Source organism: Dipodomys merriami, unplaced genomic scaffold, assembly GCF_024711535.1.
Source record: "Dipodomys merriami isolate MVZ:Mamm:240054 unplaced genomic scaffold, mDipMer1.0.p SCAF_68, whole genome shotgun sequence".
Lineage (NCBI taxonomy): Eukaryota > Metazoa > Chordata > Mammalia > Rodentia > Heteromyidae > Dipodomys > Dipodomys merriami.
In genome coordinates, this window is record NW_027206268.1 from 7,336 (window position 1) to 29,796 (window position 22,461).

Sequence of the window (22,461 nt, forward strand, 5' to 3'; positions counted from 1 at the left end):
GCTTCCTGGAGTCCTCTGTCATTAGCCTGTCATTATCTTAGTTCACTTCTGTTCTTTATCCCCAGGAAGTGATCCCCTCCTCCCCCCCCCCACTCTCCCACCAGTATCCTGGGGTTAAGAAGCCCAAAGGCTGAAGAGAAAACAGAACCCAACTAGGACCTGTCCCCAGCCCTGGAGCCTGTGTAGCACCATGGGAAGAGCCTCCTTCCCACAGATGACACCTGGCTGTCTGAGGGTTCTACAATTAGTAGTCTTCTAGGGGTCTGGGTGAAGGTAGAGGCATTGTGGCTCCTGCAGAGCTTTCTGGTATCCTGGCTAGGATGCCATTTCAAGCCAGGTGGGGACCTTACTCGCACACCAGCTGGGCCCTCTGCCTGGTGGTCAGCTGGGGTGAGGACAGGGCATCCAGGCTCCTTGCCAGCATCTGCAGGCTACCCTGGATGTTCATTCCTACCCTCCACTCCCCACCTGCTCATTAACCCTTTTAGGCTCTTGGGGGAAGCCAGCCCCACCCTGAGCAAAGACTCTTTGATGCTGTCATGCATCCTGGCCCACCCCAACTGCACTTTCATTGGGACTGGCTGGAGCTGTCTGTCAAGCATTTAGCTTTGCGTGTGTGGTGCCTCCCCTGGCCTGCACCCCTGCACCCCACCTTCTTCTTCAAGCCTGTTAGTGACCAGAGAAGACACTAAGAAAGTCCTGGAAGAGGAAGTTGGAGGTTTAAGACAACTTCTCTGTCAAAGGGCTGAGGGCATGGGTCAGATGGTAGAGCTCCTACCTAGCAAGCACAAGGCCCTTAGTTCAATCCCAGTATTGTCCCCCACTCCCCCACCAAAAAAATCTAGGTGTCTATGTGCTCATTTTGGCAGTACTTAAACTAATACTGAATGTGCTGGTGGCTCATGCCTGTGATCCCAGCTGCTCAGGAGGCTGAGATCTGAGCATGGTTGTTCGAAGCCAGTCCAGGCAGAAAAGTCCATAAGACTCTTATCTCCAGTTAACCCCCAGGAAACTGGAAGTAGAGCCATGGCTCAAAGTGGTAGAGTGCTAGCCTTGTATGAAAAAGCTGAGTTCAAGGCTCAGTACCTGCACTTAAAAAAAGAAAAAAAGAGGTCTGGGAAGGTGGCTCAGTGGTAGAGCGCTTGCCTTGCATGCATGAGGCCCTGGGTTTGATTCCTCAGCACCACATAAGCAAAAAGAAAAAAGCCGGAAGTGGCGCTGTGGCTCAAGTGGTAGAGCGCTAGCCTTGAGCTGAAGAGCTGAGGGACAGCGCCCAGACCCAGAGTTCAGGCCCCACGACTGGACCCAAAAAAGAAAAAAAAAATAGAGTATATGTTGTTGATGGCCTTAAGGGTTTTAACTGGTACCCTACCTTCACCCACAGAGCTTAAGGCCACAGGAACCGCCCACTTCTTCAACTTCCTGCTCAACACCACTGACTACCGAATCTTGCTCAAGGATGAGGACCATGACCGCATGTACGTGGGCAGCAAGGACTATGTGCTATCCCTGGACCTACACGACATCAACCGCGAGCCCCTCATTGTAAGGGCTGGTTCAGAAGAGGGTCAAGGAGGACATGGGGGTGGAGGGGTGGCGGGGGGGGGGGGCAGGAGAGGGGTCGTGGAGCCCCAGGGCCCAGGGGTCCTGACTAAGCAGGCTGCATCTTCTGACCTTCCTCTCTGGCAGATCCACTGGGCAGCCTCCCCACAGCGCATTGAGGAGTGTGTGTTGTCAGGCAAAGATGGCAATGTGAGTATCAGTGAGGCCCACAGGTGGGAGTCGGAGCAAGTGGACCCTCAGAGAGAATGGAACCCGGCAGGTATCTGGGCAATGTATTCAGCTTGCTCTCTGGCCACAGGGTGAGTGTGGGAACTTCGTCAGACTCATCCAACCCTGGAACCGAACACACCTGTATGTGTGCGGGACAGGCGCCTACAATCCCATGTGCACCTACGTGAACCGTGGCCGGCGTGCACAGGTAAGCCCTGGCCCACTCTGGCCCTGTGCTGTCTCCACGGGTGACTGCATTCCAGGGTCCTGATGGGAGGAAGGGCTTGAGCCCCTCGGCCTGGCCACTTCCAAGCCCTATGACCTTGGGTGAGTGACCTTATGGAACTCTTTGACCCTCAGTGTCTTCATCGGAAGACAGGACTAACCACTGCCTTTCTCACAGGTTGGTGTGAGGAGGAGGAGGAGGAGGAGGCAGTGAGCTAATGCTCCCAAGCCCTTAGCACTGTGCCTGGCACGTAGCAAGCACTCACGGCACACGTGGCAGCAGGTCTCTGGGCTATGCCTATGGAGGTGTGCCCCTGAGACCAAATCGGAGGGCCTGGCTGGGGCCTTTCACGAAGCTGGATACCTGGGTCAGCTTCTGCCTGGAAAATGACTTTCTTCCCTTGGGTCCAGGGGTTTGGGGGAGGGGGAGCTTTCCTTCCCCCCACTCCCTGTCCCCACCCCCTGAGATCTGCTCCACCCTGCCTGCTTCTGCTCTTTTCCATTTCCATGTGGGCACATGTGTGTGAGCCGGTGTGACACTCCTAGGGCATGTGTGAGAACGACTGGACCTAAGGGGCACGCGCGCGCGTGTGTGCAGGCGTGTGCCAAGCCTGTGTGTGTGTGTAAGTGTGTGCACATCCATGTGCATCTACATACTCTGGGGCTCATGTGTTCACGTGTGTTCCTGGCCTGTTGTTGTATGAAAGGCTGGCAGCCCGAGCCCGCTCCCCCCAGCCCCTGCCACCCCCAAGCTCTAACCTCTGTTCCTGGTCTTCTCAGGCCCCGTCATGGACCCAGACGCAGGTGGTCAAAGGCCGCGGCAGCAGAGCCACAGATGGTGCCATTCGCCCAACGGCCACAGCCCCACGCCAGGTGGGCCTCTTCCCTCCAGGCCTTTGCCAGGCAGCAGAGCCTCTGGACTCAGTTTACCCCCAAGGCCTGCTACTTTGCTAGGCCAGCCTCCCCAGGGACTTTTCCCCTCCCTTGTACTCCTCCCACCCCATTCCCACCCCTTCCCCTGCAGTGCCCTCAGGCTCTGAAGGCAGCTCCAGCTGGACTCTTGTCAGCCTCAATGTGACCCCTGCGGGCGAGAAATCATGAAGCCACCAGGTGGGGAAGACAGGAGCCCCTGAGGACCACTGTGCCTCAGCCCTGAGAACACATGTGTGGGGAGATGGCGGCATCCACACACACCAACACACACTTGGGCACAATGTCCCCAGCACCCAGAATGGGTCTGACACATGGCTTCTAGATGTCTGTGATCTCACCTTCTGGGGAGGTTGGGGGGGGGTGTCATTCATGCAGTGGACAGAGGTGCCCCACACACTCACGTATGGGGGTTCTCTTCTGGGATGATGTCTGTCTACTTGTCAGGACCCAGACCAGGATGTGGCCTGGGCCAGCTGGGGCTGGGAAGGGGCGGGCAGGGGAATAGGGGCTGCCGGTGAATGACTCGTGTGTGCGTGCGTGTGTGTGTGTGTGTGTGTGTGTGTGTGTGTGTGTGTGTGTGTGTAGCAGCTGAAAGGAGGGGGTCATTTAGATTCTGTGTGGATGCCTCTAGGCTGTGAGTAGTGAGTCTAGGTGTTGCTGTGATGTGAATCCCGGTGTATGTGCAGGAAGTCACGTGTGTAGCGTGTAACTGGAAGCAGGCCTCTGTGCACCTTCCCATTACCATCCTGCTACCTGCTGCCACCTCCTCCTCTGTGCCTCTCTCCTCTCCCCTTTGCCCTCCCTTCTCCCCACCTTTCCTGCCAGGCCCGTGAGTTCATCATCCTACCCCCAGTGCTTTGACCAGCCTTCCCTCCTAGCATCTTCTAGACTGGGCTGGGAGGCGCAGGGGGACTTTGTGGATTCTGTAGTCTGGATTCCCCAACTCCCTGCACCCTGGGGAGACGTGGAAGGGCAGGGAAGGCCATGGCCCATTGGTCTATCTGAGGACTGCAGGTAGGGCATAGAGCTTGGGGACATAGCAATCTCAAGTGCTCTGGCTCGGTCAAACTTGATGGCAAGACAGGACTGAGCCTATAGGACTAGACCTATGCTTTGTGCCAGGTTTCCTGGCTTGGTATGGAGTCTCTCTTTGTCCCAACAGGCAGCCACAGAGCTGGATTTCTTTTTTTTTTTTTTTTCTTTTGTCAGTTTCGGGGCTTGAACTCAGGGCCTGGGCTCTATCCCTGAGCTCTTTTGCTCAAGGTTAGTGCTCTACTACAAGCTACAGATCCACTTCTGGATTTCTGGCTTTGAACTGTGATCTCAGCTCTCAGCCTCTTGAGTAGCTAGGATTACAGGCATGAGCCTCCAGTGCCCGGTTGCAGAGTTGGATTTCTATGGCTCAGGGAGACCTTGATCATTGTCTTCCTGCACCAGTTTGACATAAAGGAACTTTAGTCCCCTATGAGCCTGTCCTGGCCTTGGGGAACAAATACCTCTGAAACTTGATTCCTAGGTCTTGCCTAACTTTTTTTTTGGCCAGTTTTGGGGCTTGAACTCAAGGCCTGGGTGCTGTCCTTGAGCCTCTTTGTGCTCAAGGCTAACACTCTACCTCTTGAGCCACAGCACCACTTCTAGGGTTTTTGTTTTGTTTTGTTTTGTTTTGTCGGTTATAGGGCTTGAACTCTGGGCCTGGGTGCTGTCCCTCAGCTCTTCAGCTCAAGGCAAGCCTCTCTACCACTTGAACCACAGCGCCACTTCCGGCTTTCTGGTGGTTTATTGGAGATAAGACTTATTTCACAGATTTTCGTGCCTAGGCTGGCTTTGAACCACTATGCTCAGATCTCAGCCTCCTGAGTAGCTAGGATTACAGGCATGAGTCACAAGGACCCAGCTTGCCTAAGTCTTGAGACTTGGAAACCTTTCCTTGTAACCACAGCATGGCCCTGACCTGGGAGAGGTGGCTGGGGAGAATTCAAGTCTGAGAACCACGAGGAGAACAGGGTTGGACGGACTCAGGGTATCCTGGGAACTTTCTTACCTTGGAAAACTTAACTCTTCCTGGCTGTGGGACTGGCCTGGGTGTGCTGAGCCTCCATCTGCCCTGCAGGATTACATCTTCTACCTGGAGCCTGAGAGACTCGAGTCAGGGAAGGGCAAGTGTCCATACGACCCCAAGCTGGACACAGCCTCCGCCCTTATCAGTGAGTGCTCCTCATCCTGGTTCTACAGTCTGAGTGTGATCTCTGCTACTAGGGGCACCAACACTTAGTTCAAACCAGAGACTGACCAGTATCCGTTTAGGCCCCAATGGGATCCTTCCTACCTGGCAGGGAGTTGGTGGAGGGTGGTTAGACCAGACCCCAGTGTGAGTTAAGGGACAGAAACTAGGTCACATGAACTCCCATCCAGTCCCTCTAGAAGAGCCCATCCAAGGGGCTTGAGATCAGGTGAGGCAAGACTATTTACATCAGAGGGCTTGGCTGTTGTTGCTAATCAGAGTTCGTTGCCAGTATTCCTTCCTCCCAAAGACACTTAGTAAACCTTTACTAGCACTCAACAGGAGATGTGGTCATGCCCTGGGAGGCCTGTGGAGGAGCCAGGATCCTGGCTCTTGGAGGGAACAGGGGTATCAATGGAGCTATGCCCCGGGTCCCAGCAAAGGGCAGCCTCTGAGTGACCACTGGCCCACCCACAGATGAGGAGCTCTATGCTGGTGTATACATCGATTTTATGGGCACTGATGCGGCCATCTTCCGCACACTTGGAAAGCAGACAGCCATGCGCACAGACCAGTACAACTCCCGGTGGCTCAACGGTAAGTGCAACCCATGAAACCTGTGGTTGGTGTGTCTGGGAGGTAACAAGGAGTTCCTGTAGAAATGTGCGTGGAGTTAGGTGCCAGTGGCTCACACCTGTAATCCTAGCTACTCAAGAAGCTGAGAACTGTGGATCACAGTTTGAACCCAGCCCAGGCAGGAAAGTCCATAAGACTTAATCTCCAGAAAGCTGGAAGTAAAGATGTGGCTCAAGTGATAGAGCTTCAGCTTTAAGCCCCCCCCCAAAAAAATATATATATATTAAAAAATAAAAATAAGGAGCTAAGGGGCAGCACTCTGGCCCTGAGTTCAAGCTCCAGGACAAGACACACAAAGGCACACATAGAGCTTTGAGCTAATGATTAGCTAGGATGGGTAGTTTTTCAATCTGGAGAAAAGTAGGTGGTGGTCTTGTAGCTGGCCAGGGATTTTGCTGGGGTAAAGGTATGCTCAGGGGCCGGGCGCTGGTGGCTCACGCCTGTAATCCTAGCTACTCAGGAGGCTGAGATCTGAGGATCGCGGTTCAAAGCCAGCCCGGGCAAGAAAGACCATGAGACTCCTATCTCCAATAAACCACCAGAAAACCGGAAGTGGCGCTGTAGCTCAAGTGGTAGAGCACTCGCCTTGAGCTGAAGAGCTGAGGGACAGCGCCCAGGCCCAGAGTTCAAGCCCCACGACCGACAAAAAAAAAAAAAAAAAGGTATGCTCAGGGGATGGAGCTCCCAAAGCTGACTCCATGTCCTCCTGCAGACCCTTCATTCATCCATGCTGAGCTCATCCCTGACAGTGCAGAGCGCAATGATGACAAACTCTACTTCTTCTTCCGTGAGCGGTCGGCAGAAGCTACCCAGAGCCCTGCTGTGTATGCCCGCATCGGGCGCATCTGCCTGGTATGCATGCATCTGGGGCAGGGGGAGGGGGGGACCCTCTCCAGGCCCTGTCCTGGCTTTGTCAGCCCTGCTCCAAGTAGGGTGTTGAGAGTGAGTGAGTTGTCTGATCCAGCCTCCTGTCTGCGCCCCACTTCTTGCAGAATGATGATGGTGGTCACTGCTGCCTGGTCAACAAATGGAGCACATTCCTGAAGGCTCGGCTTGTCTGCTCCGTGCCAGGCGAGGATGGCATTGAGACTCACTTCGATGAGCTCCGTGAGTGCCCAGTAGACTGAAAGCAGGAGGGATGGAAGCTACAAGAAGGATCAAACTGGCTCTGCCTTGCCCCTGAGACGGGGAATGGTCAGGGCCCCTTGTAGCTCCTTATTTAAGGCATTCTCCCAGCACTCTTTTCTTCTGTCCCCAGAGGATGTGTTTGTCCAGCAGACCCAGGATGTGAGGAACCCGGTCATTTATGCTGTCTTTACCTCCTCAGGGTGAGGCTGGGGTTGGGGCCAGCAGTGGCAGGGTGGGGCCAGGTTTGGGGGGTTTTGATTGGTGAAAGACAACAGCCTGGTGCTTGAGCCATGGAGTGGGACAGACTGAGGGGGGGGGGGCTGTGAGCCTGGCATCTGCCCCGCCTTCAGCGGCAGCCTGCCTTGCATGCAGCTCTGTGTTCCGCGGGTCTGCTGTGTGTGTCTACTCCATGGCCGACATTCGCATGGTCTTCAATGGGCCCTTTGCCCACAAGGAAGGCCCCAACTACCAGTGGATGCCCTTCTCAGGAAAGATGCCCTACCCCAGGCCTGGCACAGTAAGTACCGACTCTCCTCCTACCTTTCCTTCTCCTCTGCTTCTAAGAGGCCTACTTGGATCAGGCCCTTATCAGACATGGGCCCCACTGTCATGGAGTTCATATCCAGAAATAGAAGTAGACCATAACATACTTTAAAAAAAAAAAAAAAAGTGAGCCCAGGTGCCGGTGGCTCACATCTGTCATCCTCGCTACTCAGGAGGCTGAGATCTGAGGCTCACGGTTCAAAGCCAGCCCAGGCAGGAAAGTCCATGAGACTCTTATCTCCAATGAATCACCAGAAAACCAGAAGTGGTGCTGTGGCTCAAGTGGTAGAGCGCTTGCCTTGAGCTGAAGAGCTGAGCCCATGCTCGGATTTTAAGCCCCACAATGGACAGATTCTGGTCCAAGGAAAGTTCATGACTCTTATCTCCAGTTAACCACCACAAAACCATAAGTGGAGCTGTGGCTCAAAGTGGTAAAGTGGTAGAGTGTTATTCTTTTCGTTTAATTCTTTTTTTGCTGGTTGTGGAGCCTGAACTCTGGGCCTGGGTGCTGTCCCTCAGCTTTTCAGCTCAAGCCTAGTAAGAGTGTTATTCTTGAACAGAAAAGCTCAAGAACAGCTCCTAAGCTCTGAGTTCAAGCCCTACAACTGACTTTAAAAAAAAAAAAAAAGCCATCATTCACACACAGACCGTAAAGGAATTCAATCAGCCAGGAACCTGAAATGTAGATCGATGCAGGTGGTTATGGCAGACTGCTTCTTGGAGGACCCTCTAGGGTGCTGTTTGAGAGCTAAACTTTTCAGGGAAGAGTCTTCAAGGCAAAAGCTGGAGACAGACTTGAAATCAGCTTGGCTGGCTAGAGTGGACCAGGAGGTAGAGAATGAGCAGGACCAGTCCAGGTACAACAGTGAGAAAAGGTGGAGATTGTGGAGATCTCATCTGACCTAATGATTGGTCCATGTGCCCCATCTGGTCAACCTGGGACTGAAAACTCATTGTTTGCCTACAGTGCCCTGGCGGGACCTTCACACCATCCATGAAGTCCACCAAGGATTATCCTGACGAAGTGATTAACTTCATGCGCAGCCACCCGCTTATGTACCAGGCCGTGTACCCACTGCAGCGGCGACCCTTGGTGGTCCGCACAGGTGCTCCCTACCGTCTCACCACTGTCGCTGTGGACCAGGTGGATGCAGCTGATGGGCGCTATGAGGTGCTTTTCCTGGGCACAGGTACCCACTGCCGCTCCCGGAACCCTCCTACACTGGACCCATTGGGTATGGCAGGGGGTGCGGGGGAGGTGGCTGATCCTGGAGATGAAACCCAGCCCTGCTAGGAGTTGTTACAGGTCTGTCATCCTCATCTTTGCTGGGATGGCATCTCCATTCCCACCACCCCGAGGGACTTTTCGTATGGCAGGAAAATTAGAGACAGGTGGCAGGCACCTAGGACACATGGGTCCACATCCTGGCACATGCTGGCATGTGTGTGCCTATACTGAAATCCACCTGCCTCCAAGCAGCTCCCAGCACAGCAATGCTCTCAGTGTCCTGATCCCCTCAGAGCTGCAAATGAGGGTCTTCTGGAGCAGATCCTGTCCTTTGTCTTGGACTAGTCCCTGTGACGTCTTCCTCTCATCTTGTGGGAACCCTTCAGTCTTTACCTAGAAACTCCTGCTCCACTGCCCTAGGGGAGTTGAGGCCCTGGTGGGGGAAGGGGCTGAGGCTTTGCCCCTTCCCCAGCATCCTCAGCCCCACTGAGGTCCTGCCTGGCCCGTTCCAGACCGCGGGACAGTACAGAAGGTCATTGTGTTGCCCAAGGATGACCAGGAGGTAGAAGAACTCATGTTGGAGGAGGTGGAGGTCTTCAAGGTAGGTCCAATGCCACCTGATCCTACCATCCTCCTTTAGTCCCTCCCTAATCTTAGCCTCTATTCTAAAGTCAGAGCAGAGAGGGCCTGCCCATGATTCCATAATCATTCCTGTCTTTTCCTAGGAGCCAGCACCCATTAAAACCATGAGCATCTCTTCCAAGAGGGTGAGTCTGGCAGTGTGGGCTCGGGGGGATAAGAATGGAGCCTGCGTCCCCTTGGGGGCACTGAGACATAGAACAAGGAAGAAGACCCCAGCCCAACTGGCTGCTGATGGGGTCTGTCTCTGGGGAGGAAACTGACAAGTTCCTGACCCTGCTCTCAGCAACAACTGTACGTGGCCTCAGCCGTGGGAGTCACACACCTGAGCCTGCACCGCTGCCAGGCCTACGGCGCTGCCTGTGCCGACTGCTGCCTCGCCCGGGACCCGTACTGTGCCTGGGATGGCCAGGCCTGCTCCCGGTACACCGCATCCTCCAAGAGGTGTGGCTCCCCAGTACCTTGGGTTGGGGTGTGTGTGTGGGGGGGGGGTTTCCATCTCAGTCCTAAGGGTTTGGAGGTGGCTATCATTATTCAGGTGGGGTTGGTTATAGGTAAGCCATTGCTCTCCTGGGAAAATAGGGCCTTGGGGGTCAGGGAATGAAGGAGGCAAGCTCTCTGGGAGCACTGCATGAGGAGCTCTTCTCACTCAGGCGGAGCCGCCGACAGGATATCCGGCACGGGAACCCCATCAGGCAATGCCGTGGGTTTAACTCCAATGGTAAGTGAGAGTGCTCATAGGCCCCCCACACAATGTAAAGATTCACAGATGGTTTCTATAGGGACTGGAGAGGGGTGAAGATACACCTGGGATTGGGGGCGAGGATGTCCCTGGTCCCTGGTCACTCCCTCAGGCTGGTCCATGCCCAGATGGTACCCCATCTGCCTTTGTGATAGCATCCAATAGGCTAGCCAAGGACAGTGCTGCTTCTACTCAGGACTTTCTTGATCCACAGCCAACAAGAATGCCGTGGAGTCTGTGCAGTATGGCGTGGCGGGCAGTGCTGCCTTCCTTGAGTGCCAGCCCCGCTCACCTCAAGCTACAGTGAAGTGGCTGTTCCAGCGAGATCCCAGCGACCGTCGCCGCGAGGTGAGTTCGAGTCCCCAATAGCGCCGTGGATAATGGGAAATTTCCGTGTGGGTAAATTGTAGTCCAGTTGCTAATCTGGGGCAGCCCTTGGTCCATGAAACCCCTTCGAAGCTCCCAAACCTACGTGGAAATCATTTGAGTGAAGAGAATTCTATAGACATTCCATGGGACAGGCATCATTTACGTGGAACCATTATAGGTATGTCTCGTCTCATGAGAATTCCATATTCATACCTCCTTGTATGGAATGTTATGTGGATGAGCGCCAGTATATAGAAATGATGTGGGTAGCATTTATTCTGTAGGGGGGAGGGAAACAACTTGCAGGTGTCCCTCCTTACGTGGAAATTCTATGTGGGTGCCACAATTGGGTATTCTCATTAAATGACAATTCTATATGCGTGTGCTCCAAAATTCATTCGTTGTGCAGAACCCCACACCCAACCCCTCCTAAGACCATCCTTCCTGAAGTAGAAACGTGTGAATACCTTATTCAATTACCTCTCCTTAGGAGGAACCATCCTGGAGATTTTTTTCCTTGGTATATGGAAATCTCCTGTAGGAGTCCCTACTTGGAATGGCCACAAAAGGTGGTCTTACCTGGAAGCTGGCTAGGGCAGCAGGGGGGTGACACAGCCCCTGAGCCCCGCCCCCACCCCTGCCCCTGCAGATCCGTGCAGAGGACCGCTTCCTGCGCACAGAGCAGGGCTTATTGCTTCGTGCCCTGCAGCTCGGTGATCGCGGCCTCTACTCCTGTACGGCCACTGAGAACAACTTCAAGCACGTCGTCACGCGAGTGCAGCTGCACGTACTGGGTCGTGAGGCTGTCCATGCTGCCCTCTTTCCCCCTCTGGCTGTGAGCGTCCCTCCACCCCCTGGCGCATTCCCCTCCACACCTCCTTATCAGGAGCTGGCCCAGCTGCTAGCCCAGCCAGAAGTGGGCCTTATCCATCAGTACTGCCAAGGTTACTGGCGTCATGTGCCCCCTAGCCCCAGGGAGGCTCCTGGGGCACCTAGACCTCCTGAACTCCAGGACCAGAAAAAACCTCGGAATCGACGGCATCACCCTCCAGACACATGAGGCCAACTACCTGAGCCCTGCATTGGGCCAGCCTAGCCCTCATCCCTTTTAATATAAAAGATATATATATATAAATATAAATATAAAAAATCTATATTCTATACATACCCTGCCCCTGCAAAGACAGTATTTATTGGTGGGTTGTATATAGCCTGCCTCCGTGGCAGCATCATCCAGAACTTCAGACCGATTGTTGGTCAAAGACGGCAAAGAACTGAGCCCACCCAATCAGGCCCAGCAAGTTGGCAGAGGCCAAGCCAGGACCCCACCCACTGCAAGTCCTCAGACTCTGCCGGAAGTCTGCATGCTCAGCCGCCATTGCCGAGATCTACAGAACACAAGGAAGTTGTGATCCCCCTACTTGCGGGGGCCATAAACCACACACCTTGGCTGATGCGTGTTGCTTGCTGTGCTGTGGCTTAAGCACAGATAACCAGGACTGCTTGGGAGTCTGGGGATGGGGGCTCAGGGTATCCAGAGAAGGGAAGAAGGGGGCTGTCAGAGGATGCTGAGCCCTGCCTGGGTTGAGGCCTCAGTCAAGGCCAGTCCTTCCCAGGTATTTATTCTCTATTTATTGGAGACAGGAGGAGAGGAATCCTGCCCGAGTGGGGCAGGGCCTTCAGCTCCTTGTCCCCTGCCTCACTCTACCTCCTTAGCTTTCCTGTGCCACTTTAACTCAGTGACTGGGAGAACAGCAGTGGGGGGAGCCACATGCAGGCAGGGCTGAAGGGAGCCCTCAGTTCTGAGGGGAGACAAGCCATGGTGAAGGCCTGGGCCTGCAGGCTCCTCTTCCCCCATGCATCCCCCCCCCCCCGCCCCGCAGGGCTCTCTTCTACCCACCACTTCCAGTGATGGGCACAAATAGCTCTGGAAGCAGTTGGGTAGATGGGTGGGGGCTCCTGGCAGCCCTCTGCTGCCCAGGCCACAGGTGTCCTTGGGTTCCATCTTGCTAATAAACACTGGCTCTGGGACTAGACTTTGGTTTCTCTCCTTGGTGATGGTGGAGGGGGGAGGGGGTTAGGCCCACATTTAGTGGGCAAGGGGGCACTGGGAGGGGATGGAATGGCCCCATTTAGATAGTATGGAGAAACGTGGTGACACAAGCTTGTAATCTGCAACAGTTATGAGTCTGAGGTAGGAGAATGATGAGTTCAAGGCCAGCCAGGGCTGTATATTGAGACGCTGCCTCAAAATAATCCAGCCAGGCACTGGTGGCTCATACCTATAATCCTAGTTAGCAGACTGAGATCTGAAGATTGTGGTTTGAAGCCAGCCCAGGCAGACATCAAATCCAAGAGACTTACCTCCAATTAGCCAGCAAAGTATTTGGAACTAGAGGTGCATCTTAAGTGGTAGAATGCCAGCTATGAGTGGAAAAAGTGAAGTGAAACCATAAAGCCTGCAATTTAAAGTCCTAGTATGGGTTCACACACACACACACACACACACACACACAAAACCAAATAAATGCAAACAACAATAAACAGTATAGAGAAAACAGGTGTGGGTTAACAAGTCTTGGTTCATTCCCACACTATCCTAGCAGTGTGAAAGGCCGCGAAGACTTCTGGGACCCAACTACAGTGTGGGGTGATGGTTTGGGAATGGATGGAGCCCAAAGACTGAAAGTGGTACAGATGGCTCAACCTCACTCCTCACCCAAGAAGTTGAACATCAAAGTTACCAGCCTATGGTTGGAACCAGTGTCTACATCCCACACAACCATTCGGTGTCTGAGGTCCTGGCACCCCCTTGTGGTTTCTTGAGTCTGCAGCAGAATTGAGGACTAAAAGGCCATCCGGTTTCAGGCAAGCAATCCAACTAAGAGAGAATCTTGAGAGCCTGAGGTAAAGTGGGATGAAGAGAGCTCAGCACTCAGCTCAAGCTGAACCTCTTCTATCAGTGTGCTCTACCTGAGCAGGGCTCTCCACCCAGAGCTGAGGCAGGAAAGCTCTCAGGTACCTAGGAAGCAGTTCCTAGAACAGCAGAGGACAGAACAGAAGACAGGTGCTGGTGGTTCACATCTGTAATCCTGGCTACTCAGGAGGCTGACATCTGAGGATCATAGTTCAAAGCCAGCCCCGGCAGGAAAGTTTCTGAGACACTTTTATCTCCAAAGTTGGAAGTGAAGCTGTGGCTCACGTGGTAAGAGTGCTAGCCTTGAGCAAAGGGACAGCACTGAGTTCCAGGCTCTAAACTAGTGTGCACGTACACACACACACACACACACACACACTATACATATACACAAGCAAACATGTATGTGTATACATGTAAGAATGAACATGCTAGCCAGGTGCCAGTGGCTCATGCCTGTAATCCTAGCTTCTCGGGAACCTGAGATCTGAGGATCACAGTTCAAAGCCAGCCCAGGCAGAAAAGTCCATGAGACTCTTATTTCCAATAAACCACTAGAAACTTGAAGTGGTGTTGTGGCTCAAGTGGAAGAGCGCTTACCTTGAGCTGAAGAACGCAGGAACAGTGCCCAGGTCCAGAGTTTAAGCCCCGTGACTAACAAAACAAAAAGAATGAACATGCTCAGATTCACAGCCAGACAAGTGTTCAAAAAATTGTCATGCATGTATACACATTTGTTCATTCTAACACATGCACAAATACATGTGAACCCACCCAAGCATTGAAAAATTCATACACAAGCTCACAGCCAGAAAGAGAAAATCACAGGGTGCTAAGGAGATAGCACTGTAGTAAAACAGATGCCTAGCATGTATCTCTAGCACCAAATTTATCGCTAGCACACATCTGTGTGCATATATGTGTGTGTGCCCACAAACACGCATACAAAGGCATGTGAACACATGTAAGAGCACATGCACTTGAAAGTTTACCAGTGCACAAGCACACACACCTACGCACAGTAATAGATGTGCACACCCCTAGAGTTCCATCAGAAACATATAGCAGCCATGCTCAGGGTCAGGTGCAAAGTCAACATTTGTCTTTGTGGTTCCTAACAGGATAGAAGCCTGGATCAGAGCCACCTGCCCGTTGCCTGCTGTGGGACCCTGTGCACCTCTGCTATGGCCATTCATCTCCCAGAGTCAATGTGAGCTTACAAGTTAAAGAGGAGTGCTGAAACTGGGTACTAGTAGCTCACGCTTGTAATCTGAGCTACTCAAGAGGCTGAGATCTGAGGATCAAAGTTCAAAGCCAGCCTGAGCAAAAAAAAAAAGTCACTTTTTTGTTGTTGTTTTTGCTAGTACTGGGGCTTGAACTCAGGGCTTGGGCACATGTTGCTGAGCTTTTGCTCAAGACCACAGCACCACTTCTGGCTTTTACTGTTTATGTGGTACTGAGGAATCGAACCCAGGGCTTCATGCATGCTAGGCAAGCACTCTACCACTGAGCCACCTTCCCAGCCCTGTGAGATTCTTGTTTCTGATTAACCACCAAAAAGCTGAGGTGGTAGAGTAGGAGCACTCTGGCCCTGAGTTCAAACCTAGAAACAACAACAACAAGAACAACACACACACACACACACACACACACACACACACACACACACACAGAGGAGCAATGCTGGCAAGTGCACCATGCCTGCCTCTCCCTCTGTGCCCTCCTACTGCCAGCCCCACCCCTAGGGTAGGTGGCCCACAATCCTCTTGAACATGTCTCCTGCTGTAGGGCAGGGGAAGGACTACCTGGGGCCTCTCCTGGAAAATTTTTTGGGGGGTGGAAGGGGTGCAGAGTCAGCGGTTAAGGGATTGAGGCCATGCCACCCCGATTAGAAGGTTGGAGGGGGCTGAGCTGGCTTCACCTGTCCTTGTCTCTGATTGGGTCTTGGGCACCCCTAGTTTCCAAATCCCACTAAGCAGCCCCACCAGGCCCTGCGCAGGTCTGTGGCAAGCCAGTTGATTGCCAGTCATCTTGGGCCAACAAAGGCGTCTGGGGAGGCCAGAGGCTGGCCTAAGCTAGGCTCTTGATTGAGATCCCCTCCATCGGAAGAGGCACTAGCTCACCTGATCCTTTTGCCTGCGGCTGTGATCATGGGGGCCGGGGCCAGTGCTGAAGAGAAGCACTCCAGGGAGCTGGAAAAGAAGCTGAAGGAGGACGCTGAGAAGGATGCTCGAACTGTGAAACTGCTGCTACTGGGTAGGGGTGTGGTCCCAGATGGTGGGGGGCAGGGGGAGTGTCTGTAGGAGCTAGGCAGGAAGCCAGGATGATTTGGGGAAAAAGAGCGAGCCTGTGACGGGGTAGGGTACAGAGCCAGAGAGCCCTGACCTAGAACTGACAGGTGATGATGTCCCAGGTTTCCCCAGGAATAATCTCCGGGGCGGGGGGCAATCTCCCCCTCCAAAGAAGTGTGTGACAAGTACACATACCTCTGTACAAGTACTCTGTTCAAGTACTTCCTCTAGTTCTAGTCGTTGATTTGTCAGGGCTCCTGAGTAAGGCTCAGAAACTGGGGGGGGAGGGGGGAACTTTGCTGGGAGCCCTACCTAGGACTCCTCACTTGGAAATAAGGTCATACACCTCCTAGGAGCCTCTTGGGCCATCCAAACCCACAAACAATGGGCCTTGGGTGCTGGAACTTTATCACTGACAGAGCTGTGAAGTGGGTAAAGGAGGTGGAAAGGTAGTAAGGCCTCTGGGAAATAAGCGAAGTTGAGCCTATGGTCCTATGGGAAGTCACTGTCCAGCGCCTAGGAAAGAGCTACTTTCGGAGCATGGGGCAGGTTCCATTCATACTCTCCAGTCTCAGTCAAGCTTGGGTAGAGAGGGACTAAAGCCAGGGCCCCAAGCAGGAAGGCAAGAGAGGCTAAGCTGGAAATCCCATTAACTGTGCCCATTACCCTCTAACATGCAAGCTTAAAGAGAATGTCATTTCTGTTCTCTTACACACCCCAAGGGACTAATTCCCTCTAGCCTCTAGGAGACCTCCAGCCTTCAAGTGAAAAGTAAGGGGTGCTGGGTGCTGGTGGCCCCTAAAATCTCAGGAGATTTGAGAATCAAGATTCGAAGCCAGCCCTGGTGGAGAAAACAAAGAAATCCCTATCTCCCAACTAACCAGCAAAAAGCCAGAAGTGGAGGTGTGGTTCAAGTAGTAGAGTGCCAGCAAAAATAAAAAAGCTAAGCAAAAGTGCAAGACTCTTTGAGTACAGGCAAAACACACATGTGCACCCACACAGTTTTGTTTTGTTTTGTTTTGTTTGTTGCCAATCCTGGGGCTTGAATTCAGGGCCTGGCCACTGAGGTTTTTTGCTCAAGGATAACTACCAGTTGAGCCACAGCACTGTTTGCAGCTTTTTCTGTTTATATAGTACTAAGAAATCAAACCCAGGGCTTCGTGCATGCTAGGCAAGCACTCTACCACTGAGCCACATTCCCAGCCCTGTTTTGTTTTGTTTTGTCAGTCATGGGGCTTGAACTCTGGGCCTGGGTGCTGTCTCTCAGCTCTTCAGCTCAAGGCAAGCACTCTACCACTTGAGCCACAGCACCACTTCTGGTTTTCTGGTGGTTTATTGGAGATCAGAGAACCCACAGACATTCTTGCCTGGGCTGGCTTGGAGCTGCAATCCTCAGATCTTAGCTTCCTGAATAGCTAGGATTACAGGTGTGAGCCACCAGCACCCAGCTTTGGGTTTTAGTTTTGTCAGTCATGGGGCTTGAACCCAGGGAGGACCTGGGCATTGTCCCTGAGCTCTTTTGCTCAAGGCTAATGCTCTACCACTTTGAGCCACAGCTCTACTTCAGATTTTCTGGCGGTGAATTAACCACCAGAAATAAGAGATAAGAGTCTTACAGACTTTTCTGCCCAAGCTGGCTTTGAACTGCGATCCTCAGATCTCAGCCTCCTATGTAGCTAAGCTTATAGGTGTGAGCCACCTGCACTCAGCAGGTTTTCTTTTGAGCTCAATCCTGTGCATGTAATACCAAGTAGGTCCACAGAGTGGTGCTCTAGGATTTATTTTTGGTCTTGGCATATTTTATTTTATTTTATTTTTTATTGGTCTTGGGGCTTGAACTCTGGGCCTGGGCGCTGTCCCTCAGCTCTTCAGCTCAAGGCGAGTGCTCTACCACTTGAGCCACAGCACCACTTCCAATTTTCTGGTGGCTTATTGGAGATAAGAGTCTCACAAACTTTCCTGCCTGAGCTGACTTTGAACTGTGATCCTCAGATCTCAGGCTTCTGAGTAGCTAGGATGACAGACATGAGCCACCAGCACCCAGCTTGGCATACGTTTCTGATTCCCTCACGCCGCTTCTTTTTATTTCCCTAACATTTACAAACGTTTTGTTCAATAAACATCTTACCACAAGGACCATGCTTTGGATGGGAGTAAGAGTAGGTGTCATTAGTGGTCTAGCTGGCACCCCGAGCCTCTTGGCTGCAGATCCACCTAGCCAATTCATCTTCCAGGTATCTATGGGTACAGGGAGGTATTGAGTGCAGGCTGAGACAGACTTCCCTTTCCAGGTGCTGGTGAATCTGGGAAGAGCACCATCGTCAAGCAGATGAAGTGAGTTGTCCTTGGTATCTGGAGGCTCCCTGGGGGTGGGTGCATACAAATAGGGCTGGGGGTGGGGGTCTGGTCTTCACCTGTGGCCCATGAAGTTCTGACTCAGCTCACGTTGACTGCAGGATTATCCACCAGGACGGGTACTCACTGGAAGAGTGCCTCGAGTTCATTGCCATCATTTATGGCAACACACTGCAATCCATTCTGGCCATTGTGCGAGCCATGACCACACTCAACATCCAGTATGGAGACTCGGCTCGCCAGGTGTGCCAAGCAGCGGGTTCATGGGGGTCCAGAGGGAAGAGCATAAAGTACTTGGCTGGGCCCAGATCCATGGTTCACTACCTACCACTTCCCCTCCCCCGCTTCCTCCAGGACGATGCACGGAAGTTGATGCACATGGCAGACACTATTGAGGAGGGCACCATGCCCAAGGAGATGTCAGACATCATCCAGCGGCTGTGGAAGGACTCGGGGATCCAGGCCTGCTTTGATCGTGCCTCGGAGTACCAGCTCAATGACTCAGCTGGCTAGTGAGCATTGGGGCAGAACGTGGGAACTCTGGTGGAGCCCTATTGTGCCCTTCCTTGCTACATATTCACCACGCCCTGGGGTCTTCTTCCTCAGCTATCTCTCAGACCTGGAGCGCCTGGTAACCCCAGGCTATGTACCCACTGAGCAGGATGTGCTACGCTCACGTGTGAAGACCACTGGCATCATTGAGACACAGTTTTCCTTCAAAGACCTCCACTTCAGGTAAGAGGTTCCCCCCCTCCCCAGACACACACACACACACACACACACACACACACACACACACACACACACTCAACAGAGAAATTCACTGTTCCAAGACCTGGTCCCTAACTCTGCCAACATCAACAACACAAAAAGGCCTAATCCTTCAAGATGCCAGTCCCATTTATTCTCCAGCCAGGGTAGGTAAGGGGATAGCAGTGGGCATGCACAGGGACTCAGAGCTGCAGGTTCAAATCCCCACCACCTGCAGGATGTTCGATGTTGGAGGACAGCGCTCTGAACGCAAGAAGTGGATCCACTGTTTCGAGGGGGTGACTTGCATCATCTTTATTGCGGCCCTGAGCGCCTACGACATGGTGCTGGTGGAGGATGACGAAGTGGTGAGTGCCAAGTAGGGACTGCGGGCTTCAAGGGGGAGGAGGAGTTGTGGGAGAGTCTGAGATGGGAGAGTTGTTCCAGAGAAATCTATAAAAGGTAAGCTAAAGCTGTGTTGGCCACTAGTGGCTCATGCCTATAATCCTTGCTATTCAGGAGGCTGAGATCTGAAGATTGTGGTTTAAAGCCAGCCTGGGCAGGAAAATCCCTGAGACTCTTGTTTTTGTTTTTATTTTTGCTTTTGTTTTGACCAGTGGGGTCTGAGCTCTGGGCCTGGGCGCTGTCCCTCAGCTCTTCAGCTCAAGGCGAGTGCTCTACTACTTGAGCCACAGCACCACTTCTGGCTTTTTTTCTGCTTATGTGGTGCTGAGGAATTGAACCCAGGGCCTCATGCATACAAGGCAATTACTCTACCACTGAGCAACCCCTGAGACCCTTATCTCCAATTAAGTGCCCAAAAAAAGCTAGAAGTGGAACTCTGGCTCAAGTAATAGAGCACTGGCCTTGAAAGAAAAAAAAAAAAAAAAAAAAAAAAACAAAGCTAAGGGACAACCAGGCACTGGCGGATCAAGCCTGTGGCCCTAGCTACTTAGGAAGCTCAACTCTTGGGGTCAAGGTTCAAAGCCAGACTGGGCAAGAAACTATGCAAGACTCTTATTTTCAATTAACCACCAACAATGCAAATATGGAGCTGTGGTTCAAGTGGTAGAGCGCTAGCCTTAAGAGAAAAAGCTCAAGCCGGGCACTGGTGGCTCATGCCTGTAATCCTAGCTACTCAGGAGGCTGAGATCTGAGGATTGAGGTTCAAAGCCAGCCCAGGCAGGAAAGTCCATGAGACTCTTATCTCCAATGAACCACCAGAAAACCAGAAGTGACGCTGTGACTCAAGTGGTAGAGCACTAGCCTGGAGTTGAAGAGCTAATGGACAATGCCCAGGCCCAGAATTCAAGCCTCATGACTAACCAAAAAGAAAGAAAGAACAAAAGGAAGGAAGGCAGGAAGGAAGGAAGGCAGGAAGGAAAGAAGGAAGGAAGGAAGGAAGAAAAGAAGGAAGGAAGGGAGGGAGGGAGGGAGGGAGAGAGAGAGGGAAAGAGGGAGGGAACGGAGGGAGGGAGGGAGGGAAGGAAGGAAAGGAAGGAAAGAAAAAAGAAGAGCTCAAGGACAATGCACAAGCCCTGAGTTCAAACCCCAGGATTAGAAAAAAGAAAAAGTACAAGCAGATAGCTCACAGTGCCAAGGGAGAGCAGGCATGAGTTCGAGGTCTCTAAGAGTAGTTAGGGAAGGAGGCTCTGGGGTATGATTGGCTTGGAGGTGGCTGGCTGTGTTCCCCAGTACCCCATAACCGCTGTCTTCCCCAGAATCGCATGCACGAGAGCCTGCACCTGTTCAACAGCATCTGCAACCACCGTTACTTCGCCACCACCTCCATTGTGCTCTTCCTCAACAAGAAGGACGTTTTCTCTGAGAAGATCAAAAAGGCACACCTTAGCATCTGCTTCCCGGATTATGACGGTAAGAGTCTCTGACCACCTACGGGAGCCCCAGACCACCATCGAAGTAGGCCAATGGGCTATGGATGGCCTGGACTAAGGGAGTGCTTTCTGCCCCCCTCTGCCGCAGGACCTAACACCTATGAAGATGCTGGCAACTACATCAAGGTACAGTTCCTGGAACTCAACATGCGTCGTGATGTGAAGGAGATCTATTCGCACATGACATGCGCCACCGACACACAGAACGTCAAGTTTGTCTTTGACGCTGTCACCGACATTATCATAAAGGAGAACCTCAAAGACTGCGGCCTCTTTTGAGGTGGGGGTCCTTGCTAGCCAGATACTCCCCTCTCCTCCTCCTGAATTCAAGACCCTAACCTGGCTTTCAACTCCTTACCCCCCCCCACACCCCTTTCTTTTTTTCTTTTTTGGTCTGAGACTTGGATTCAAACTTGGTATATATGATGCTTCCCGTCAGTGGCTAGCGCTCTACCAACTGAACCCTGCCTCCAACCGCCTCATCCCCACCCTCTTCGCCCCCCATTGCAGGCTACACTTCACCCCCTGAGGCTCTAAACTGGGTTCCACCCAGTGTCACAGGCCTCCTCTCTCAGCTAAGAAGTCTCAGCCATTCAATCTCTTTTGGTCTACATTCATTCAATGTCACAGCTTCATTCATTCAATGTATAACCCTATTAACTTAGAGTCTCAGAGATGCCATTTCTTCTTTTTCCCCTTTTCTCTCTTTACAGGTGCCTCAACTCTTGTGTCTCCCTTGCCCTGAAACCCTATTAGTGGTAGCCCTGTTGCTCTCCTAGGCACAGATCCAAAGCCCTTGAGACTTGAGGCACAGACCCTCCCCCATGTCCCAACCCCAGACCTGGCCCTTCACCGCCTGGTTGCACTGGCCTCTTGGACCCGGCTAGGACAGGGTAGGAGCTCGGGGCAGCTGGAGTGACTCAGCAGGCCCCAAGTGACCAATCTCCTTCAGTTCTCTTGTCCCTAGGAGCCACAGCTCAACTGGTGGGTCTGGGTTCACCAATCAGCCCTTCCCTCCCAGGGTTTCGTGAAGGACTCTAGCCTATGTCCCTCCGCCCCAGCAGGCTTGTTGCTTTGGCCAGCAGTCCAGTCCACTTGGCACCTCCATGTGACAAGTCCCACACACCTACCAAGTGACTGGGGACTGCCTGCTCCCTTCCTAGAAACTTCAGGAATGAAGGACAAACTAGTCCTAGGCTGTGACACCTCCAGCATCGATTAGTTAGTGACAAGCGTGGAGTGATAGACGTAGGTACCAGTATAAACTGAGCCCTCCCTCAAATACGGGGGGGGGGGAGCACTCTGGCCCCTTCCCCCTCTAGATCTCCCCTCTCTGTACTTAGACACTAGATCTACACCCCACTTTGCCCACCCACACAGTATTCGCACCTCACGAGCCCTGGGGACAACATATTAAGGGAGGGTAGTGTTGACATGGGCTATGGCCAATAATCAGGCTGTCCTGAGGGGTGGCTGGGGGGCAGAGTCCAGCATTTATTGATCAGCCCCAGGCAGAGGATTCTGGATAGGGTAGAAGCCTCAGTTGTGCCCCAAATCCAGGTACCCAGCTGTCCCTTAGCCTTGCCCTCAGGGCTGATTCCTTGGGAGGAAGAAGCCAGCGCCCTGCTTGAATCATCAGACACTGGCCTGTGTTTGTCCTGCATTCCTTGCTGTCCGCTTTCTCATGAACCCCCAAATCTTTGCTTATGCCGTTGGCCTGAGTTACAGCCCAAGACAAGAAGCTTCTGTCTGGTGAGGTCAAGGCATAATCGACACTTTCCTTAGCTACCTGCACAGACTCAGCAATAAAAGCAAC

At 52.7% G+C, this 22,461-nt stretch overlaps 2 protein-coding genes across 4 annotated transcripts; both read left to right on the top strand.

The window, feature by feature from the left end:
* Positions 1-1,326: 1,326 nt before the first annotated feature.
* Positions 1,327-12,473, top strand: Sema3f (semaphorin 3F). Of its 3 annotated transcripts, none has more exons than XM_070005302.1 (17): positions 1,327-1,545; positions 1,690-1,752; positions 1,862-1,981; positions 2,779-2,871; positions 5,042-5,135; positions 5,630-5,749; positions 6,501-6,640; positions 6,781-6,895; positions 7,047-7,116; positions 7,289-7,433; positions 8,427-8,649; positions 9,200-9,288; positions 9,413-9,454; positions 9,613-9,770; positions 9,980-10,047; positions 10,283-10,416; positions 11,087-12,473. In XM_070005302.1, the coding sequence occupies exons 1-17, from the start codon at positions 1,333-1,335 to the stop codon at positions 11,495-11,497; spliced, it is 2,298 nt and encodes a 765-aa protein (XP_069861403.1). In that variant the 5' UTR covers positions 1,327-1,332; the 3' UTR covers positions 11,498-12,473. The 3 variants fall into 3 exon arrangements, with proteins under 3 accessions (XP_069861403.1, XP_069861404.1, XP_069861405.1); XM_070005303.1 differs by having other exon boundaries at positions 11,147-12,473; XM_070005304.1 differs by lacking the exon at positions 2,779-2,871.
* Positions 12,474-15,504: 3,031 nt separating this feature from the next.
* Gnat1 (G protein subunit alpha transducin 1) lies at positions 15,505-22,461 on the top strand. Its single transcript, XM_070005268.1, has 8 exons — positions 15,505-15,610; positions 17,937-17,979; positions 18,102-18,243; positions 18,355-18,512; positions 18,607-18,735; positions 18,989-19,118; positions 20,472-20,625; positions 20,734-22,461. Exons 1-8 carry the CDS (start codon positions 15,505-15,507, stop codon positions 20,922-20,924), a joined length of 1,053 nt encoding a protein of 350 aa, XP_069861369.1. The 3' UTR covers positions 20,925-22,461.

Bases quoted from the DNA above. Each gene is read 5' to 3' on its own strand.
- Sema3f (XM_070005302.1), top strand. From the start codon at position 1,333: ATGTTGTTGATGGCCTTAAGGGTTTTAACTGGTACCCTACCTTCACCC. The intron at 6,896-7,046 runs GTGAGTGCCCAG...TTCTGTCCCCAG, and splicing joins GACTCACTTCGATGAGCTCC to AGGATGTGTTTGTCCAGCAG. The intron at 9,771-9,979 runs GTGTGGCTCCCC...CTTCTCACTCAG, and splicing joins TACACCGCATCCTCCAAGAG to GCGGAGCCGCCGACAGGATA.
- Gnat1 (XM_070005268.1), top strand. From the start codon at position 15,505: ATGGGGGCCGGGGCCAGTGCTGAAGAGAAGCACTCCAGGGAGCTGGAA. The intron at 15,611-17,936 runs GTAGGGGTGTGG...TTCCCTTTCCAG, and splicing joins TGTGAAACTGCTGCTACTGG to GTGCTGGTGAATCTGGGAAG. The intron at 19,119-20,471 runs GTGAGTGCCAAG...TGTCTTCCCCAG, and splicing joins TGGTGGAGGATGACGAAGTG to AATCGCATGCACGAGAGCCT.